We start from the raw sequence: 22,765 nt of genomic DNA, 5'->3' as shown, positions 1-22,765 counted from the left end.
AAGTATTTGTTCCCTCAGCTGGAGCATGCCTTGCATGGCGGTGTACGCGTGAAAGGTTGGACAATGCAGCAGAGTTGAAGCATTTTTGAGTGCGTCACAGCGAAGAAGAAGGGAAAGAACAGGAGAAGGAGCGTGCAAAGAAGAGAAGAAAAAAAAAGAGAAAAGGAAAGAAGAAGAAATACTTGGCAACGTCAGGCAGTGTACAGCCAGCAGCCACAGCGAAGACTAGCTGTCTGCCCTTTCTGCAGAGTGAACCCTGGGGATCAACAATAATACGACAGCCTTTTCCTCACAGGAGGCTTGAAAAAAAAACGTTTTGAGGACGACATCAGTTTTGGCGTCGGCGGTAAAAACACATTATGCATGTATGCATGGCGGTCCCGTGCATCACAGAAAAGTGTAGGCGCATAAAGTTAAAGCCTTAATTTTCCGCGTGGGTGACATTCATCTGAGGGGTAACGAAATGATGGGTCACTTTTCGTGTCAGCCCCTTCTCTGTGGGGTTTTCTCACGTAGAAACCTGCACCATGTCAAGCGGTGGTTTTTGTTTCTGGTGGGGTTGGGTTGGGTTTTTGTTTGGTGGGGGGGTGGGGGGGGGGTTCCTTTGTCTCTTTATTTTCTTCCCCCATGAAATGTGGGTTAAAGACAAAAATGCGACAACGTTGAAGGATTAATCTTCTGCTCAGCTGACGTGAGGATTGTCCTGTACCTCCTCCACCAGACCTTGGGTCGTTTTGTCTGGGTGTCACTCATCCCATTGAGGCGATAAACCGAAATGTCGTGAGTTCCATTTCTGTAGAATCAGAAAAAGAACCCATGGCAAGAAAAGAGGTATCTCCGGTACAAGGGCACAGTTTGTTGAGAGAGGTCAACAGATGAGTAGAAGTAAAGAACATTCTATTTTCAAACCTAAAACTTTCGGCTTTCGTTGCAGAGTGCGCGTGAAATACGACGATGTTAAAAAAATGAAATGTCATTGAGGGAAGCCTGTCACTGAACGAAAATACACACAGCACGCGTATTTCCATTTTTGTTTCTCGTGGGATGGTAAATGTAAATAAGGCAGTGTTTGAAGAATTGCGTTATTGTTTGAGAAAAAAAAACATGTTACTGAACTAGAACATGCGGGAAACTGTATGTTTTTATATTTCATTGTGATTGTGTATAAGAATGCCAGCTTAAAAAAAAAACAAAGACAGGCAAGAGTAGTGTTGTTAAAGCGGACAGGGGTATGTAGTAACCCATATACTTTTTTTTATAGTTATATTGCTCAATGTGTGTAAAATGTGGAGTCTTGGCTGTGTTGATAGATGTGTGACTGATTGACTTTACGAGACAAAAGTATATTGATACACTTTGTTTCATCAGTTTCTCAGGGGAGAGTGTGTGGCAGTGTTTCAGAGCTGATGTGGTATCGAAACGAGCATGTTGCTGCACACTTTGCAACTAAAAGAACTTTTTGCGTGTGAGTGTGTGGATCTGTTGGCATGGCAATTTTTTAAAAACCCGGTGTGGTATGAAGAATGTGCTTCACAGGACAGAAACTGAAGTAAACCGGAAAAAAATCATCCCGGGTGATTTCCTCAGTGGAGGGTGTGCATGAAATACGTGCAACATTTATGACTCGATTCGGCAGTGAGAGGTGCACTGGACATAAATACGAAGCAATCTACAGAACGTTTGGGGGGTTTTGTTGTTTTTTCGTCGTGAGATATGTTTATCAAAAATGTCAGCCTCTGACAGCTGATATGTCATGTGCAGCGTGTATTACTGGACAGAGTGTGTGGTTACACAGAAATACTTTTCTCTGTCTCTGCTTGGAGTGTTGCGATCGATGTGAGCGTTTTACGAGTTGAAGAATCATGACATGAGGAGCACAGTTTCCTTAACCAGAGATTGTAAAAGTTGATGTATCATGAGGAGTCCACGTTACTGAACCAGAGATTGTAAAGGTTGGTGAATCATGAGAAGTCCACTTCACTGAACGAGGGATTGTCAAAGTTTATGAACCATGAGGACTGGTGATTCTAAAAGTTGATGAATCATCAAGACTCCGCTTTCCTGGACAAGAGATTGTGAAAGCTGATGAAGTATGAGGAGTCCGCTTTACTGGACAGAGGACTGTGAAAGGCGATAAACGATGAGGACTCCACTTTACTGGACAAGCGTTTCTAAAAGCTGATGAACCATGAAGAGTCCATTTTACTGGACAGGGGATACGAGCAAACCAGAAACCATTGTTGTTATTGTCATGGTGGACTGTGTATTACACGGGGCAGCGGTTAAGAGCAGATAAAACTTGCTGAAGGGGGATGCCAGCTGGGCGAAGGTGGTTTGACAGAGACTGGCGTCATCATGGATGTCCTTAAGGAGCTGGCTATAGTCAAGGAGTCCAAGGCCTTCTTCGATGGTCTGATGCCTGTACGTGTGTGAGGGATTGGAAGGGTGTGCTTGTGCACTTCTGGATGCGTGAGTGGGGTGTGTGTGTACATATATATATATATATATATATTGTGTGTGTATCTCTGTGTGTGTGTGTGTTTCTGTGTGTGTGTATGTGTGTGTCCTTTGTCTCTGCTCTGCGTCCCTCTGTTACTGTCTGTCTGTCTGTCTGTTTCTCTCCCTATTTATCCGTCTCCCTTGCCGCTTGTCTAACTTGTCAAACAACACCCATTGACTCAATGATTAGACGTTCTGCCTGTCTGTTAACTACGCCCTTTGTCTCAGTGATTAGTCTGTCTGTCTGTCTGTCTGTCTGTCTGTCCGTCCGTCCGTCCGTCTGTCTGCCTGCCTGCCTGCCTGTCTGTTAACTACGCCCTTTGTCTCAGTGATTAGTCTGTCTGTCTGTCTGTCCGTCCGTCCGTCCGTCCGTCTGTCTGCCTGCCTGCCTGCCTGCCTGCCTGTCTGTTAACTACGCCCTTTGTCTCAGTGATTAATCTGTCTGTCTGTCTGTCCGTCTGTCTGCCTGCCTGCCTGCCTGTCTGTTAACTACGACCTTTGTTTCAGTGATTAGACTGTCTGTCTGACTGTCTGTCTGTCTGTTAACTACACCCTTCGTTTCAGTGATTAGACTGTCTGTCTGCCTGTCTGTTAAATACACCATTTATTTCAGTGATTAGACTGTCTGTCTGTTAACTACGCCCTTTGTCTCAATGATCTGTCTGTCTGTCTGCCTGTTTGTTAACAGCGCCGATCATCTCTGCATTCAGACAAAATGACAAAACACGGGTAAAACACCGGCAGAACCATTCGCCATAGCGGATCGGACTATATTGTTTCGGTTTGGTGTTGTATTGTCTTACTTTTTGTTGCAACAGATTTCTCTGTGTGAATTATCGGGCTGCTCTTCCTGGGTAGAGTGGCTCGCTCCAGCACAGCTCCACCCCTTTTCTCTCTCTCTCTCTCTCTCTCTCTCTCTCTTCAAGATGAAAAATTAACAAAACTGGAAATATTACCACTATACAAGCAATTCGACTACAATAAAATGGTCCTCATGTTCAAAGTACACAAAAACATGTCACCACCATACCTCAGTGACCTTGTTCAACGGGCATCAGAGCGTTACGATTCAGCTAATTATATTCTGCCTCGTGTGCGCATCGATTTGTACAAATCTAGCTTTGCATTTTTTGGACCATCTGCTTGGAACTCTCTTCCTTCGTTCATTAAGGCGTGCGATTCATTACGTTCCTTCAAATCAAACATACGAGAACTTCTGCTCCACAAACAATAGGCCCACAAAGCTTGCTTTTTTTTTTTTCTTTTTTCTTTTTTTTCTCTTCTTTTTTTTTTAAATTTAGATAACCAACTAAAAAATACAAAAATCATGCTTTTTTCCGTGAAGTTTGTATCTATACCTACATGCAGTGAATTTATTTTATTTTACCTTTGTGCTTTGTTCTTACTTGTTCGCCTGTAAATTGGATGTTATTACCTGTAACATCTGCATCAGCAAATTAACCACTTTTGTATATGTGCAATGGTAAAGTTGTGCTTCTCTATTTTCCTTATGTCCGCTATATGTTTCTCACCTCGGTCATGTCTCTGTATGTGCATAAGTATATATATATATATATATATATATATATATATATATATATATATATATATATATATATATGTGTGTGTGTGTGTGTGTGTGTTGGGTGGAGAGAGTGTGTGCATGTGTATGGATATGAATGTATGAATGCGTTCGTTTTATTACTTTTTACGATGTTAATGATGATGGTGGTGATCATTCTTCGTTCTAGTAGCAGTGGATGTAACAGTGTTAACAATTTTTTTTTTTTTTTTTTTTTTTTTTTTTTGGTCGTTATCGTTAATGTTGTTATTGTTATTGTTGTCACAAGGACAGATTGGAAGACTGGGCGATGCCTAAAATCTTTATCCTTGAGTAATAAAGTTTTTGAATCTTGAATCTTGAATCTTGAATCTCTCTCTCTCTCTCTGCCAGTGTAGCTGTTTTCCTATCAAAGTGGATTTTCCTGCAGATTTTTTGCCAGGTACAACCATTTTTGTTGCCGTCGGTTCTTTTGCGTGCGCTAAGTGAGTGTATGCCGCACGCGGGACCTCGGTTTATCGTCGAATCCGATTGATAGGTATCCAGACCACCACTCAAGGTCTCTTGGAGGGTTAAGATAAGATAAGATAAGAATAACTTTATTCTCTTCAACTAGAGAAATTTGGTCAGGTGCATTATTACAACATAGACTAGTAAACAACATGAGGACTATAACTGTAAACGTCAACAACAGCTTTTACGAATATAACGAAGACACAAATGTAAAAATATCACATACACCGTTTCATACATTGATCCACACACTGCAGGTAATGACTAATGTTCTTAATGTAAAATCAGAAAGAATTAAAAAACTTTTTTTTAATATAATTATGGATAGAGCCTACTGTATTGCACATTGATTATAAATAGATAAGATAAGAATAAAGATATATTGCATCAGGTGCGTTAAAACTCAACCAGATAATCAGCACACACCCACACTCACCCACACACACACGGATGACTTGATTAAACAGGAGTAATAAACATATGTTTTCAAATAAAAGCAGGAAGAAGGAAAAATCCCGGTCTGCATATCAGACTCCACCATTGAATACGGTTGTTGTTTTTTGTTTGGCTGTTTTTTGTTTTGTTTTGTCAGTTTGTTTGTTGTTGTTTTTTGTATGGCATGCATTGACGCTACGGTTTTTGATTACTAGTAATGGCGTGTTTCGTCGAATTACGTTACATCGTGTTGTACTGCATCGCATTACACTTTCTTTTATTAGGTTGTGGTGTGTTGGATGGTATTGATTGTACGATATTGTTATATCAGATATTCTCAGTAAGAGATATACGCTGCTGGGATGTGCGACTACTGAGTCTGCCAAGCCAGTGGTATGTTTGCAGGTTTAATTGCCGTATCATGGAATACCACTGTATTTTCTTTTCCTTTTTTTAAGGTTTAGTGGAGTTTTATTGCTCTTTGTGTTGTTGTTTTTTAACGTGCTTTTAGTCCTGTAAGTCGGCTGGATCAGTTCTTAGCCAGTATGGACCGATTTGGAATTGAGCTGCTGACCTTTGGTGGGAAGCAGCTCTAGATTTCTCAGGACACAATTGCTCTGATGACCTCCTACGACCTCTCCCCCACACCCTCTTTCCATCACCCTCCACCCTCCGTCATTCCATTTTCTACTACTGTTTTGCAGACAACAATACATTTTTTAAGTCTCACTCACAGGTCAAGTCAATACACTGTTTAGCAGACAACAATACATCTTTTAGGTCTCACTCACAGGTCAAGTCAATACACTGTTTAGCAGACAACAATACATCTTTTAGGTCTCACTCACAGGTCAAGTCAATACACTGTTTAGCAGACAACAATGCATCTCTTAGGTCTCACTCACAGGTCAAGTCAGTACAAGACAAAACTTGTTCTTTTCAGGAAGGGGGTACATAAGAATGTTTCTTAACATTTCGTAAAACTAACACAGAATATGAAACACATTATGATATCATGCTCACAATCGGTTACAATGGCCATTCCATGTGATTGGTTAAGAGATACATTTGGAGGAGAGAGAGATATATATATATATATATATATATATATATATATATATATATATATATATATATGCAGTAGGCATCAAGAACATAAAAAGATTCAACATTGTTTACTACATGGATGCCACAAAAAAATGGCACAAAGTCTGGGAGGCGATTGTTTTGACAAAACGACGCGCAAAAAAACGAACTTTTTCTTCCTTGCGAAAATGCCTTTTTTCCTGTTTTTCCTTTTTTTTTTCTTTTTTTTTTAAGAGAGAGAGCGATACACATCCTTTGGTGAGAGATTGGCAAGGAATCTAACATTGATCGCCCCCTTGTGGACTGCCGGGCTGGGACTGTGGGACAGAAAGAGCTTGGATGGGGCTCTATGTGTGTCTGTGTGGTGTGTGTGTGTGTGTGTGTCTGTGGGGGGAGCGGGGGGCGGAGGTGGGAGGGTTAGAGGAGAAGGGTGTGATTTAGCATGAGCGGCGTGAGAGTAATGCAAGTGAGAGAGTAGCGAAGGAAATGGGGGCAGAAAAGGTCACTTTTTTATTGACATTACCGAGATACGTTGTAGAGAGAGAGAAAGAAAGAGACACGGAGAGAGGAATCGATAAGTATTCTGATTAACAAAACAAAAAAATAGGAGTTATTCATGTTCGCGCGCGCGCGCGTGTGTGTGTGTGTATGTATGTGTGTGCGTGTGTGTGTGTGCTGTATTCATTGGCCACCCATGTACGCCCCTATGTTTCTTCTTCTGGGGCCGTATTCAAGACAAAAGTCATTTGCCTGAAGGCAAGTTAGCCTTGACATGGCAGGGGCCCACGGGTACAGTTTACCTTGAAGGTTCAGTTATCTTCGTATTCAATACACACCAAGTACACTCAGGCAGCTAACCAGTCTATAAATAAAAATCCTGGTGATTCCCTTCCGCGCATGCTCTTTTACTTCGCACCGCGCCATATTGTGGCAATTAAAGAATAAATAAGTAGATGAATAAACAAAAAGCTTCAGTAGCAAAACATTGATAAGAGTCAGTAACTTGTCGAATTTAGGGGCCTTTTTCGCATCCTGACACACAGTCCTTCCTGCTTTTCAGCTAAATGTAAAAATAAAATGGAATAACGGAGTTCGGATTCAAATATTTCTCTGGAATGAACGAATTTCGATGATCTGCGAACTTAGGGCATTGCATAATTTATCGTCTGCAAGTGCGCTCACTTCACAGCTACTTACGTAATTCATATGGAATATAATGACGTCAGCCAGTCTCAACACGTCAATTTTGACTGCCAAGCAAACGAAGGATAAGATCAAACTTTCAGGGGCCGTATTCAAGACACGGTCTCTCCGCAAAACGCCTGCTTTCCCTCAACAAAACCATCACAACAAAAGGGTTCGCCATATTTACCTCTGCTCCGTGGGCAGTCACCCTTAGCAGATGGTAAGGGTAAGTTGCCTTCGGGTTTGTAGACCCGCAGATTGGTTTTTGTGTTCCTGATTACTGGATATTGCTTTCCGTCGGACAGGTTGCCTTGCCTCAGGCAGATTACACGCAAGGTATACCCGCAGGCACGATGGTCTCTTGCATACGGCCTCTGGACGGGGAAGACGTGTCTTGTTAGGATTAAGGAAAACTTCAGAAACCATGTCTCTTTATAAAGCTGACAGTGTTACATACGAAAAATAATCAACATTAAAATCTTGAGAAGAAGAAGAGGAAGAAGAACAGTGATGATGACGACGATGATGATGATGATGATTTTCTTTTTATCGCTTCTACATAAGCAGTTAGCATCAAGTCAGTACTCCTTAATCAGTGCTTCCCGTCAGTTAACACAGAACTTACTCATCCACCAGGAAAATTGCGACTACCAACTGACACTCCAGTTCGACTCATTGTCTGCAGAAAGCGTCAGGTCGGAGCTCAGGATACTGTCGCACGATACAGTGCATCCTTTGCGCACGGTGCTTCGTGTGCAGTCCAGTCTGAAGACCGCTGTCAGTGTTTAAGTCAGGAAATGGAGAACAGCCTTCGGCCTGAGAGACTTAAGCTGTGTCGGGCAGGTCGGGGGTAGTGGTAGGGGTGGGGTTGTATTTCATGACCGTCTGTCCGCTAACGCCCAAGATGAATAACTGCCAGACAGTCTGATCAACGCGATCAGGCATTCTCTGCCAAAGGTTACATGAGCTCGGCTTCAGTTTCAGTGCCATCAAGGGAACGTCTCGGGTCCGGCCTAATCCATACACGCTACACCACCTCTGTTTAATCATGATGCTAAAGTATGTCTGGGAAAGAAGTATGAGATGAGTAATATGTATAAAATCACGTGTTTTCTAATGCACGCAAGGGAGTTTTCTGAATATTGTGCTTTATAAGTGTCCATTCTTCTTCTTCATGTTCTTCGTAGTAGTAATAGTAGAAGTAGTAGTAATATATGGTCCGCTCGCATGTACATAGAGCTTGTCCTTCTGGGAAAAAAAGTAAAAGAAGAAGTAGCGGAGTAAAGATGGATGAGGGACTCGTGATAGAAGCTCAACAATTATCTGAAGCTACGCAGGCCTTGACTGCCAGACAACAATGCACAGAGAGACTGTTGAGTCTTGTCTTTTGTTTTTCCTTTGGCGGACGCACAGACTCCATGGCCCATCACAGCACTTGTGTGTGTTGATGACATGTGCTCCGTGCCTGCGAGCCTTTTGGTTTTTCAAGTCTGTCCACGCAGTGTGATTGTAGACGGGGACGTTTTCAGGGGAGTGAGGACACAATAATTGAACAAAGTAGCAGCGATAAAAACTGGAGCCATAATCCGTCTGGAAGGCACAAATTGTGCAGAGACTGCGTGCAATTTGTCCGCATTGTGTTGCTCCAGATTGCTTGCCGGGCTAGGGAGAGGCCTTGTCAATACACCTTGAGTTCAGCGACAGAGAGAGATGGCCAGTGATTCTGTACCCCTCGTGAACAAAATCTCAACGAATTTCAACTGGCAGCAGCTGATCTCAGTGGAGGCAACAACAACAAATGGAAGGGGGGGGGGGGGTTCGTTTACATCTTGTACGAGAGCATTTTTGTTCTGATTAAAAGCTATGTTCGGAGCAGAATCGTAACCGAGATTGTGAAAACATGTTCATGAGCTTCTGGCCTTGTATGTCTCCACTGTCGAAGATACACTTTGCATACACAGTCGTTGTTCTGTTGTTGGTTTGTTTTTGTTTTGGGTTGGGGCTTTGTTTTTAGGGGGGGTGTGGGGGTGGGGTCGTTCTGTCAGGCGAGGTTGAAATAAGTTCCCATCCCTTATTGTGTGAAGGTAAGTCAGAGGTCTCCCCCATTATCGTGGTGGAGTCTGTCTCAGTACTGAGCTAATCCTAGACCTCATAGCCTCCTCGAGTGGCCGCAGATAACGCAGACGAATAGTTAACACCAGCGTGACAGCTGAGTCAGTGTTCGTCGTTGTGTTGCATTGCAGCTAGTTTCTGTGTCACTCCAGTAATCTCACAGAAAACGGGCAGTACCAAAGCCTATATCCGAAGGTTTCTTTGAAGTGGGCGGTGAAGGAAGAGCCCCGCTTCACCCGAAAGCAAATGTTAAAGAGCTGAGATCTACAACAGCCAGCAACAACTGTAACAGTCGAGTTTTCATGCCAGTACTGTAAGATTCCAGGTTGACAGACTACTGAGCTTTGACAACAGTCGAAAGCTTTCGTGAGGTCAAGAAATGCGACAGACAGTGATGTCTTTCGTTCCACGCAGTTTCTTTAGGAATAGGAAAAAAAATGGCTGTTGCATATGAGACTGATAATGAAAACCTACCTGATAGGAAAGATTCTTTCTTTAAGGACTGAGGGAAAAAAAAAAACCCGCACACACACAGCATAGGGAAAGATCGCTTAGCGTGTTCAGCTCTTCAAAAAAAAACTGTAAAACTCTGACGAAGGAAGCCAAAGTTCAAAAGGAATCAGTCAGCGAGGATTCCTTCAAAAATACATTCGTGGAGACAAAATAAAACAGTAAAACAAAATAAAAAAGCAAACAAGCGCACACGCACGCACACACACACACACACACACACACACACACACACACACACACATCAAAGAAAGACGCTAATCAGATCTCTTCCTCACCCAGGAAAGAACAAGTAAACCGAGAGGTGGCCGGAAGTGAGGAACCAAAACAAGCCAACAAATGGATGGGTCGCCGAGACCAATCACCATCAAATCAACACACACAAAAAACAAATTCAGGACAGAAAACGGATTTCATTGAACTGGTATACTCTATTTTTTGCAGGCGGAAATGTAAGGTTCAGAGGCGGAAAATCAGCTAATTTGGGTTGGCGACGAAACAGAGGGACGGTAGGGGGTAAGATGTGTTGAGGAATGACGGTGGAAGGGAGGTGGACGTCTTTGGAGGAGAAGACTAACGACACGTAATTAACAGTGACTGCTCGTGTGTGGTTGCTTTTAAGATTCTGGTTGAACGGGGTTCTCCAGTCAAAGTGGGTCGGCATTGTAAAAAAAAAAATAATAATAAAAAATAAAATAAAAACGGTCGGAACTTCTTTCTTCTTCCTCGTTCGCCTCCCATTAGATAAGCAGCCCGGTGTCCTCGATGAAGGCTGCCGTCCGTCGCTGCTCCTCCAGGATGCCGTACAGTTTGGCTTCCACTGCTGTCGGAGTTGGCCAGAACTTCCTCCTGGATGCTGCATGCGTCCTACAGTTGGTCGGAACAAATGTGGTCATATTTTCACTTCTTTTTAACTGGGCACACTCTCCTTCGCAATCTTTTCTCTGTTGCCCAGAATGGAGTTCACACACAACATAAATTATGCTAAATCAGTGCGAAGGAAGAAACTGAAGTTTACGAAGTGCAACCCAAACCACTACGCAAAAACCACGCGCCGAGTGTGCGCTTTGTGCGCGTAAAAGAGGCCAAGCCTGGCCCAGAAGCCGTTAAATACGGTAATTTGCTTGAAAGACGCGGACAGACGGGCAGAGGCGGGGAACAGGGGGTATGGTATAGGTAGTGGGGGTGGAGAGGGTTAGGGGTTTGAGGCTGGGGGAAAAGAAGGGGGGTTGGGAAAGCAGCGGAGAGATAAAACAGACAGTGGAAAATGGACAGACGCAAACAGACGAACAGACCGACAGTCACACGTTGACGGACAAGAGAAAAGCTTGAAGTCAGAAGAAAGGAGGAGGAAGAAGAAAACTGCAGAAGGAAGAACTGAACAGAAACTGGAGAACGAAGAGGAGGGAAAGAAGAAAGGGGAGATGGGGATGGGAGGAGGGAAAAGAAACCTAGACGGACGAATAAAGGAACAAACCGCAGACATCTGGGTGGGGGTGGTGGGTGGACGGGGACCATGGAGAAGGTCAAGAGTGTGTTTGCGTTTGATGGGGGGTGGGGAGGGGCGGAATGTAAGGGGGTCGGTGATGGGAAGAAGGATATTGTGCAGAGTGAGGGAGTGGAGTGCGAGTTGTTGACTTGGAGATTGGGTAGGGGGTGTGAGGGGGTGGGGGGACTGGGTGCGGGGTGGACGGGGAGGGATTCTATCCCTGCTGCCTTTTTTCAACTTTCCCTGGCTGTCTGGGCTTCGGTAGAGAAGCAAGATCGGGGAAAAAACGGAAAGTTAGAAACGAAAGGAATTTTTTTCTTCTGGGTTTTTTTTAATTTATTTTTTAAGAAGATTTAATGTAATTACAGACAGCGTCCGACACACACTTGCTTTGATTGCGTTGCAGGGGGAAAGGTGCTTTTTTTCCCCTTCCTCCTAGTTTAAAACTCTCTCTGTCTCTGTTTCTATCGCTCGCTTTGTGTGTGTGTGTGTCTCCGTCTCTGTCTCTCTCTCTCTGTCTGTCTGTCTCTCTCTCTCTCTCTCTCTCTCTCTCTCTCTCTCTCTCTCTCTCTCTCTCTCTCTCCATGTGCGTGCGTGAGACACATCCAAGTGCGCGCACACACACACACACACACACACACACACACAGAGAAAAAAATTCCAAGTTCACGCACGAAATAAATTCGGATTATTGCACGCTATGTTTTGTCTCTGTGTGTAAGTTTGATTTATGTGTGTATAAACAGGAAGGTTCAGAACTGCCGGCAATGAACAGAGAACGAGAATAACAAGAAAATCAAAACACAGACGAGTCCATACAAAAATAACAACTGCAACGCAACAACGAAAAGTATTGGCTGCTGAAAAATGTTATCAAGTGCACACGCACACGCACGCACGCACGCACGCACGATCTCTCTCTCTCTTTCCTTTCCCAGGCACACATGCATCCATTCGCGCGCGCACACACACATACACACGTGCGCACGCACGCATCCATTCACACACAAACACACATCCTTTTGCGCGCGCGCACATACACACGCACACACAATTCATGCCATACACATATTTTTTCTTTCCTCCCCGGCTTCCATCCTTTTGGATCCCCAAGAGAAACGAGCAAAGATCGATTATTCATTATATATGTAATGATTACTACTGTATTTCTTTTCTTTTTAACAGTATATTTCACAGTCCTGTTTTTCCCAACCTCTTTACAATACACTTTATAGACAACTTTGGGAGGTCAATGGATTGTTTTTTGGGTTTTTTTGTTGTTTTTTTTTGTTTGGGGTTTTTTTTTTTGTTGTTTTTTGTCCTTTCGCTCAGATTGAGAACTTCAGTAAATTGACAGATCAAATTGTGTCCAGTTCACATGCCGTAGGGGATAGTTTCCAGCAATTGTCGAGATAGCTGACCAGTCCACAGGGGTTGAAACCGCAGTCTTATCAGGCAAACAATTGGCTCTCTGCCTCGGAGAATATCAAAACGGGTCCTAGTGCTGCCTTCCAAGGATTTTTTATTTATATTCTTCCCAACTTCCATTTTTTGCGTTCGACATTATGTTATCTTATTTATTTATTTATTTATTTGCTTGTTTATTATTTGTTTACTTATTTACGTTTTTAAAGCATCTTTGGAAAGAATATTTGATAGTGAAAGCATGTTTGCCTGCACTTATTTTCATCCACTTACCTCCCTCTCTCTCTCTCTCTCTTTCTCTTATATATATATATATATATATATTATGCACACACGGGTTTAGACAAATAGATAGAAAAATATAGATAGATTGTGTTTGAGTGTGTGTCTGTGTCTGTTGGTTGTTTTTTTAATTGTGATTTTCTTTGGTGTGGTTTCATTTCTAGCAATCCTGCTCACGCGCAAAGCAGAGGTGAATCATTACGTCGGTGAAATGCGTTGTCATTGATACTGGGGAAAGAGATATAGGCTAATAACGATTCTGCGCAGCTGTCGTCAGGCAGTACATGGCTGACGGTCACTGTTGAGTTGCTGTGTGCTGTTCTCACGGCTTTATTGCCTCTCAGATGTCCTCAGGTATTGATGAGCTCAGCACACGAGCATCTGCGATCTGTGGATGGTGTTGGTATCTGTGTGTGTGTGTGTGTGTGTGTGTGTGTGTGTGTGTGTGTGTTGTTTCTCAAGGCCTGACTAAGCGCGTTGGGTTACGCTGCTGGTCAGGCATCTGCTTGGCAGATGTGATGTAGCGTATATGGATTTGTCCGAACTCAGTGACGCCTCCTTGAGCTACTGAAACTGAAACTGTGTGTGTGTGTGTGTGTGTTTCTGCAGTGTTGACAATAAATTGGGTGGGTGGTTGGATGTGTTCATGTGTGTGTGTGTGTGTGCGCGCGCGTGTGCGCGTTCGTGTTTGCGTGTGTCTTGAGGGAAGAGTGGGAGGTGGGAAACAAATCGATGTGTAGAGAGATAATGAACTGATTTACTGGGGCGTGGAGGAGGTCATCGAGATGTGAGTTGATTAATTTGGAGCTTAGTCAAGCCTACTTGACGATAAATATGATAAACGTGAACAGCTTGCGTGGCTTATGAAAACGAGAAGGTTCTGGTGGTGGTGGTGGTGAGAATGGGGTTGATTAATAATTATTACTGGGAGACTCGGGGGTTGCTCGTTTGTTTGTTTTTCGCTTCTGTTTGAATACATAAACGAAATTACAGAACGAAGGATAAAAGTGATGTTACTTATGATTGCTGACACTAAAGCACATTAAAAACATAACGAAAAAAGAATAAAACATGCGAGATACATTGCGCCGTTTAAACATGTCAGCAATGTCTTCCATGACTGATAAGAAAAACAGGCAAAGAAAAAACACTAAAAAATAGAAGAAAACACGAAAGGGCTGGGAAACCAACCCAAAATGTGTCTTAAAGTACACACACTCCTGTCGCATACAGGAGGGAATCCATTACTAATGGTGAATTGATTGTGGCTAAACTCTTGACAATTCATATTTTCATCAATAAAAAAACGAATAGCCAAGCATTTTTGTTGAGTATAATTGATTCGTGAAGATGTTTGGTAATATATATGTGTGTGTGTGTATATATATATGTGTGTGTGTGTGTATCCATTGATGAGTTCTATATGTATGTATTTGGAGAGAGAGAGAGAGAGAGATGTGCGTGTGTGTGTTGCTGCTTCGGGGGCTGGGGGCTTGGAGGGGGTTGTCATAGGTATGGGCGGATCAGTGTCAGGTATGTTCTATGTCCTAAAACATTGTTTTCTCACTTTCTCCTTTCCCCAAGAAGTGAGCCTAAGCAGCAACAGTAAGCGTACACACACACACACACACACACACACACACACACACACACACACACACACACATTGTGACACACGCACGCGTACATAGTTCTCAAGATTTTAAAAGGTGAATTAAACTTGAACGTGGTATAAAAGTCTTCTTAGTTCTGGATTTTACTTGGTGGCAGCAGTTCATAGTACTTTCCTAAAATATGTGTGTCGTCAGATAGATACATAGATAGATAGATGTTTGTTGTTGTTGTTTGGGCGTGAGGACAATATTAGATACAGAATTGCTGTTTCTATCTCTCTCTTTAAATGTCTTCTTCTTTTTCCTACGCTTAAGTTTTCTGATACAGTTTTTTTTTTCTTTTTCTTTTTTTTTTCTTTTTTTTTAAGAGCCAAGCTCGGTAGCGCGGATCCTGACAGCCAGCTTTGGCCGTGTCCTTAACGCTGCCTGTTGTCCCTATGTGTGTGCAGGGAGTCAGCCTCAGCAGCCAGAGCCGCTCAGCCTCGGAGGAGGATCGGGACGGCGGGGACGGCGGCAGCTCCAGCAGCAGCATGTGGCGAAACATGAAGGTGGGCAGGGTTCTAGTCCTGCGTCGTTACTTTTGTGTGTGTCGTCGATTTTCTGATTGTTTGGTTGTTGTTTTTTTTAATCTTTTGATACTCTAACCTTCCTTCTTTCTCCTCTCTGTTTCTGACTCTCTGTCTCTCTTTGTCTGTCTCTCTCTCCTTTTCTCTCTCTCTATTTCTCTCCCTCTCTCTCTCTCTTCCATTCCCCGTGTCAACCGAATGACGATTGCGAACACACTGTTTCATTCTTTCATTCATTCATTCATTCATCCATCCATTCGTTGTCTCTCATTCTCCCTCCTCTTCCGTTTTATGTGTCCACCTCCACCCAATCTAACAGACGATCGCCGTTTTCTCTCTCTCTCTCTCTCTCTCTCTCTCTCTCTGTCTGTCTGCCAACCCTATACAGACCATCGCAAACTTTCTGGTTCATTCATTCATTCATTCATTCAATCATTAATTCAGTATCACCTCTCCCCTTCCTGTGTCTACCAACTTCACAATCACCAGCTTGCTCATTCATTCATTCATTCATTCATTCTATCTCACATATTCTCTTCCTGTGTCTACCAACTTCACAATCACCAGCATGCTCATTCATTCATTCATTCATTCATTCATTCATTCATTCTATCTCACCTCTCCCCTTCCTGTGTCTACCAACCCCACAGACAATCGCCAACATGCTGATTCATTCATTCATTCATTCATTCAGTATCACCTCTCCCCTTCCTGTGTCTACCAACTTCACAATCACCAGCATGCTCATTCATTCATTCATTCATTCATTCATTCTATCTCACATCTCTCCTTCCTGTGTCTACCAACTTCACAATCACCAGCTTGCTCATTCATTCATTCATTCATTCATTCTATCTCACATCTCCCCTTCCTGTGTCTACCAACCCCACAGACAATCGCCAACATGCTGATTCATTCATTCATTCATTCATTCATTCATTCTATCTCACCTCTCCCCTTCCTGTGTCTACCAACCCCACAGACAATCGCCAACATGCTGATTCATTCATTCAGTTGTTCGTTCGTTCGTTCCTCTCTCTCTCTCTCCTCTTCCTTTCTCTGCGTCAACCAGCCAACCAACCAACAGACCATCGCCAATACGCTGATTCATTCACAAAAGAACAAATCAAAATTTACAACAACAACAACAACAACAACAAAGCAGCTAATACCTGGACTGTATTGACATAATACTCATGTTGCGAATACAACGAAATGTGTCCACCATACCATTGCTGATTCGTTCATTCGTCTCTCTCTCTCTCTCTCTCTCTCTCTCTCTCTCTCTCTCTCTCTCTCTCTCTCTCTCTTCGAATATTAAAAATATAATATGCAGTTGAGTATATGTTTATTTTCCCCTTTGTTTGTTATTCTGTGTGAATAAGATTAAATGCAGATTATGATCGTCTTTCTCATTTTTAGGTCACAACTACGTTATTTTACATATCGAAATGTACTACCTCTGTGATGTTTGTGTACACCACCCCTTCATGACGGGCCATGGCCTGTGTTGAATAAAACATCCGTAATCTCTCTCTCTCTCTCTCTCTCTCTCTCTCTCTCTCTCTCTCTCTATCTCTCTATCTATCTATCTATCTGTCTGTCTCTCTGTCTGTCTCTCTGTCTTTGTATCTATCTATCTATCTATCTATCTGTTTTCCGCTTCCCCGCTCTCTTTCGTTCTGTGCATATATCACATCCCACATCTCACTCTCTCTCTCTTATATATATATATACACACATTTATTCATTTATTTCGTTGTGTCTCCCCCGCCCCCTCGCCCCCTGTCTGTCTGTCTCTTTCTCTCTGCCTCTCTCTCTCTCTCTCTCTCTCTCTCTCTCTCTCTCTCTTTCTCTCTCTCTCTCTCTCTCTCTCTCTCTCTCTCTCTCTTTCGCAACAGATGCTGTTTGTGTGCTATGCGTTCATTGGGGCTATGGCCTGATGAATAAATTATCCGTATCCATCTCTCTCGCTCTCTCTTTCTGTGGCCTATGGCCTTATGAATGAATAATCCGTATCTCTCTCTCTCTCTCTCTCTCTCTCTCTCTCTCTCTCTCTCTTTCTCTTTCTCTCTCTCTGGCCTATGGCCTGATGAGTAAATTCTCTCTCTCTCTCTCTCTCTCTCTCCCTCTCTCTCTCTCTCTCTCTCTCTCTCTCTCTCTCTCTCTCTCTCTCTCTCTCTCTCTCTGGCCAATGGCCTTATGAGTAAATTATCCGTATCGCATCTCTCTCTCTCTCCCTCACCTCTCTCCTTCCTGTGTCCACACCCCCTACAGACCATCGCCAACATGCTGATGGAGGACCCCGAGGTGGTGGAGGAGCAGGCCACGGGGCCCATTGTGGAGGGCGTGGACTACAAGCTGGGCCGCATCCAGTTCGGGCTGATGTACGACTTCCAGAACCTGACGCTGACCCTCAGGATCATCCGGGCCGTGGACCTGCCGGCCAAGGACGTGACGGGCACCTCGGACCCGTACGTCAAGATCCTGCTGCTGCCTGACAAGAAGCACAAGCTGCTGACCAAGGTGAAGAAGCGAAACCTCAACCCGCACTGGAACGAGTGCTTCCTGTTCGAAGGTGAGTGGGAGTGAGTGTTGTTTGTGTGTTTGTTTTTTTGTGAGTGGGTGTGTGTGTGTGTGTGTGTGTGGTGGGGGGGGGGGGGCGGAGGGGGGGGGAGTCTGTGTGTGTTCGTGTGTTAGTGTTTGTGAGTGGTTGGGTGGGTTTGTCTGTGGGGGCGGGTGGGGTGTCTGTGTGTGTTTGTGTGTGGGTGGATGTGTGGGTGGGTTTGTCTCTGTGTGTGGGAGAGGGGGGGGCTCTGTGTGTGTTCGTGTGTTTGTGAGTGGGTGTGTGTGTAAGTCCCATGACTGGTTTGAGGCCAAATCAGAGATGACTCCCAGTATTGAGGCCAAGCGCGCTGCACTCACTGAGTACAAACGGTCACCCAGTGAGAAGAACCTGCAGATCCTCAGGGCCGCCAGGAGTAAGGTTCAGTTTAACGCCAGGCGATGTGCAGATGAGTACTGGACAGAGCTCAGCGAAGAGATACAGAATGCTGCTGAAAGAGGCAACATCCGAGGAATGTATGATGGTATCAAGAAAGCACTGGGACCAACACAGAGCAAGACTGCCCCCCTCAAATCCTCCACTGGGGAAGTAATCAACGATCCTAGCCAGCAGATGGAGAGATGGGCAGAACACTACTCCGACCTCTACTCCACAAAAAACATGGTGTCCAACTCAGCCCTCGATGCCATCAAGTGCATGCTGGTCATGGAAGAACTTGACGCAGAGCCAACTGAGGATGAACTCAGCAAGGCCATTAACAGCCTGACATTAGACAAGGCACCTGGCAGTGACGGAATTCCCCCAGACCTCAATAAACACTGCAAGACTACTCTTCTGTGTCCTCTGCACACAGTCCTCTGTCAGTGCTGGAATGAGGGAGCTGTACCACAGGACATGAGGGACGCCAAGATTATCACCCTCTACAAAAACAAGGATGAAAGGAGCGACTGCAACAACTACAGAGGCATCTCACTTCTCAGCATTGTTGGCAAAGTCTGTGCTCGGGTCCTCCTAATTCGCCTGCAGAAACTGGCCGAACGCGTTTACCCGGAATCACAGTGCGGTTTCCGAGCAGAGAGATCCACGGTAGACATGATTTTCTCCCTTCGCCAAATCCAGGAGAAGTGCAGAGAGCAGAGGGTGCCCCTGTATGGCGCATTCACTGACCTCACCAAAGCCTTTGACCTAGTCAAAGCTCCCCCCCCCCACCCCCCACCCCCAAACTGCACAGCTTGATTGAGTCCTTCCACTCCAACATGAAAGGGACGGTGCAGTTTAATGGTAACCTCTCCAAGCCCTTCGACGTACGCAGCGGTGTCAAACAAGGCTGTGTCCTCGCCCCCACCCCATTTGGAATCTTCTCTGTTCTTCTCCTGAGACATGCGTTCAGCACAGCGCAAGAAGGGATCTACGTGTGGACCAGATCAGATGGCATGCTCTTCAATCTCGCCTGCCTCAGAGCAAGGACAAAAGTCCGCGAAGTCCTCATCAGAGACATGCTCTTTGCTGACGATGCTGCAGTTGTGACCCACACCCAGCGGGACTTGCAGTCACTAATGGACCGCTTCTCCCAGGCCTGCAAAGATTTCGGTCTGACCATCAGTCTCAAGAAGACAAATGTCCTAGGCCAAGACACGCCATCTCCACCAGCCATCACCATTGATGACTACGAGCTTGAAGCCATCCATCAATTCACTTACCTTGGGTCCACCATCACCGACAACCTCTCCCTTGACACCGAGATCGACAAGAGGATCGGGAAGGCAGCCACAACGCCTCACACAAAGAGTGTGGACAAATCCCAAGCTGACCACGAAGACAAGAATGGCTGTATACAACGCCTGCGTCCTCAGCACCTTGCTGTATGGCAGTGAGGCGTGGTCCACACATGCTCGTCAGGAGAAAAGGCTCAATACTTTCCACCTGAGAAGCCTACGGCGCATACTCGGCATCTCCTGGCAAGACAAGGTGACAAACACCGAAGTCCTGACTCGCGCTGGCCTCCCGACCATGAAAACCATGCTGAAACAGCGTCGGCTGCGCTGGCTGGGCCACGTTCGCCACATGGAAGATGGTCGTATCCCAAAAGACATCCTTTATGGAGAGCTCGCCACGGGGCAGAGAAGCATCGGCCGCCCACAGCTGAGATACAAAGACGTTTGCAAACGTGACATGAAGGCACTTGAGATCAACACTGAGTTCTGGGAGGGCCTTGCAGATGACCGCAACAGATGGAGAAGCACTCTCAAGAATCAGCTACGGATTGGTGATGACAAACTGTCAGCTGCTGCAGCAGAAAAGCGAGCTCGCAGAAAAGGGACGGCAGCCGACAGACCAGCATCAGCTGACGCATGTGATCGCTGCGACAGAGATTGTCTCTCTCGCATCGGTCTCTACAGTCACAGGCGACGCTGCTTGGTCCAAGCAGACAGCCCAATTAGACATTAGGTCAGATATACTTTATCCATGGTCAGCCATGACCGAAGGAGGCCTACTACTGTGTGTGTGTGTGCATGTGTGTGTGTGTGTGCATGTGTGTGTGTGTGGTTTTTCGTTGAGGTGTAACGGTGCTGGTTGTTGTGATGGTGTGGCGATGAAAGTGGGCGTGTTGTTGCCTTGGGGGAGAGTCATGTTTGGGTAGTTTGGTCGAGGGCTGATGGGGCTATGTAAGGGGTGTTGGAGCTGTTGTGCGTATTCACACACACAGAGACACACACACACACACACACACACACACACACACTGATATGTATATATTTATTTATATGTGTGTATATATACGTATTGGTAGAAACACACACACACACACACACACACACACACACACACACATACATATATATATATAGAGGGAGAGGGAGAGAGAGAGAGTTATAATTAGATAGATAGTTGTGTGTGTGTGTGTGTGTGTTAATGTTTGTGTGGGTGGGTTAGTGGGTGTGATTCAATGAGTGTGTGTGTGTGTGTGTGTTTACCTATTCGTATGTGCAGATGTAGGTATGTATGTATGTATCCCCTCCCTCTCTGTCTCTGTCTGTCTGTCTGTCTCTCTCTCTCTCTCTCTCTCTCTCTCTCTCTCTCACACACACACACACACACACACACACACACACACACACACACTCACACACACACTCTTCATGTCTGAGAAAGAAAACGGATTATAGATTATCTGTTCTTTCTCCCACGGCGATAATGAAGCTGTTATGATTCTGATTCTGACCTGCCCAGTCTCACGGTCGATTTGCCACAATGAGCGAAATGGCTAATCATTCTGATCTTCTCTTACCACGAAAATTTTTTTCTTTTCTTTTTTTCTTTTTTTTTCTTTTTTTTTTTTTTATAGTACAAAAGAACCAACAACAAAAATCAGAACTGATCGAACGAAATTACATCCATATAATTTTTTTCACAAAAAGAAAACAGAAAAAAATGCGAGACAATCGCTGCAAAGTAAAAAGGAAATGAGCTTTTTATCACTTGGCTTTTTTTTTTCAAGCGCACACACACACACACACACACACGCACACGCGCGCGCGCGCGCACGCGACCGTTTGCAAGCACGTGCTTTCGAGCAACACCAAGGCCATGATCTTTTCAGATAGACGCTTTGTGCCGCCATCCCTTCGAGCAACGGCAAACAGAAGGTAGTAAGAAACAAAACAAAACAACAACAATTACTACTACTACTACTAGTACTACGACTACTACTACTACTACTACTACTACTACAACTGCAACAACAACTTCAACAACAACAATGATCCTTGACTGCTGAACCGTGCTGATGTGAGATCATAGTGGTATGGGATTGAAGTGCTGTCATAACGTTTCTGTGTACTTACATATGGTGTCATTGTTTTCGCTGATCAAGAGTAATGGAGTCCCAACAGCAACAACTCCAAATAGATTACGGTGACTGACATCCTGACCTGTAAGTTCGACCTTATCTCACTGAGGTGACGGTCCTTCACTGATGAGCATACTCGCTGGCAGCAGTCAAGGGGTTAAAAACAAAAAGATGGTTTGTGTGGTGTTGTTTCTTTTACCAGCTTGCCTGCTGATGGTTTGAGGAAGGTGGCAGAATAGTTTAACTCACTCAGTACGGCCAGTCCTCTCTTCTCCTCTACACAGACCCCTCGGATGTCCAGTGGGTGTCTGAATAACCCAACACGTCTTCAGTATAAGAGCCTTCCGCTTGCAATATTTTGATGATGGCAAGTGGGGTGAAACGCTGTTAACGTCGTCTCTTTCGACGTTCGTATGGAAAGAGTTAAGACGCTTATCTGCCAATACAGTGTCTGTAAGGGTGTGGGTTTGAATCTCACCCTTTTTTTCCCCCAACTTTGACTTGAAAATCAAACTGCTGAGTGTCAAGGCATTCGGGCGAGACGATAGACCCTGTTTCCCCGTGTGCAGCACGCACTTGGCGCACTGAAGAAAGAACCCATGGCAACGAGAGTGTTGTCCTCTGGCAAAGTTCTGTACTGTCTGGCAAAATTCTGTACTATCTGCAAAATTCTGTACTATCTGGCAAAATTCTGTACTCTGATAGGAACACAAATATATATATATGCATGCAGTCAATGCTGCTAGTCGGGCATCTGCCTAGCAGTTGTGCTGTAGCATGCATGGATTTGTCCGAACGCAGTGACGGTCACCTGCTTGAGAAACGGAAAAAACTGAAACAGGGGGTAGTTTATCACTACCATGCCTGTGTCCCTGGGGGGAAGAGGGTGAAACGCCATGCCCCACAATCAGTTTACACCGTCTGCAAGGGGCGGGTGATCCAATTCGGCAGCCACAGTCCCCGGTGGTGTCCCTTGTGTAGATGAAGCAGGAAGGCTTAGATGAGGAGGAGGAGGAGAGGGAGAGAGGCTGCTTTTCCTTTCTGGCGCTTCCGGCAGTCAAGCTGGTGGTGTT

General features: G+C 44.6%; 1 protein-coding gene across 6 annotated transcripts in view; it reads left to right on the top strand.

Moving 5' to 3' along the window:
- LOC143282957 (synaptotagmin-7-like) overlaps positions 1-22,765 on the top strand; it is a 587,353-nt gene that overhangs the window by 529,570 nt on the left and 35,018 nt on the right. For all 6 annotated transcript variants that reach the window (XM_076588882.1, XM_076588881.1, XM_076588884.1 and 3 more), the window contains 2 exons: positions 15,160-15,258; positions 17,554-17,854. In XM_076588882.1, the coding sequence (XP_076444997.1) occupies positions 15,160-15,258; positions 17,554-17,854 (400 nt within the window). The remainder of the gene's footprint in view (positions 1-15,159; positions 15,259-17,553; positions 17,855-22,765) is intronic.

Source organism: Babylonia areolata, chromosome 6 (genome assembly GCF_041734735.1).
Source record: "Babylonia areolata isolate BAREFJ2019XMU chromosome 6, ASM4173473v1, whole genome shotgun sequence".
In the NCBI taxonomy this organism is placed as follows: Eukaryota; Metazoa; Mollusca; class Gastropoda; order Neogastropoda; family Buccinidae; genus Babylonia; species Babylonia areolata.
This window is presented reverse-complemented; position numbering and strand designations above follow the sequence as displayed.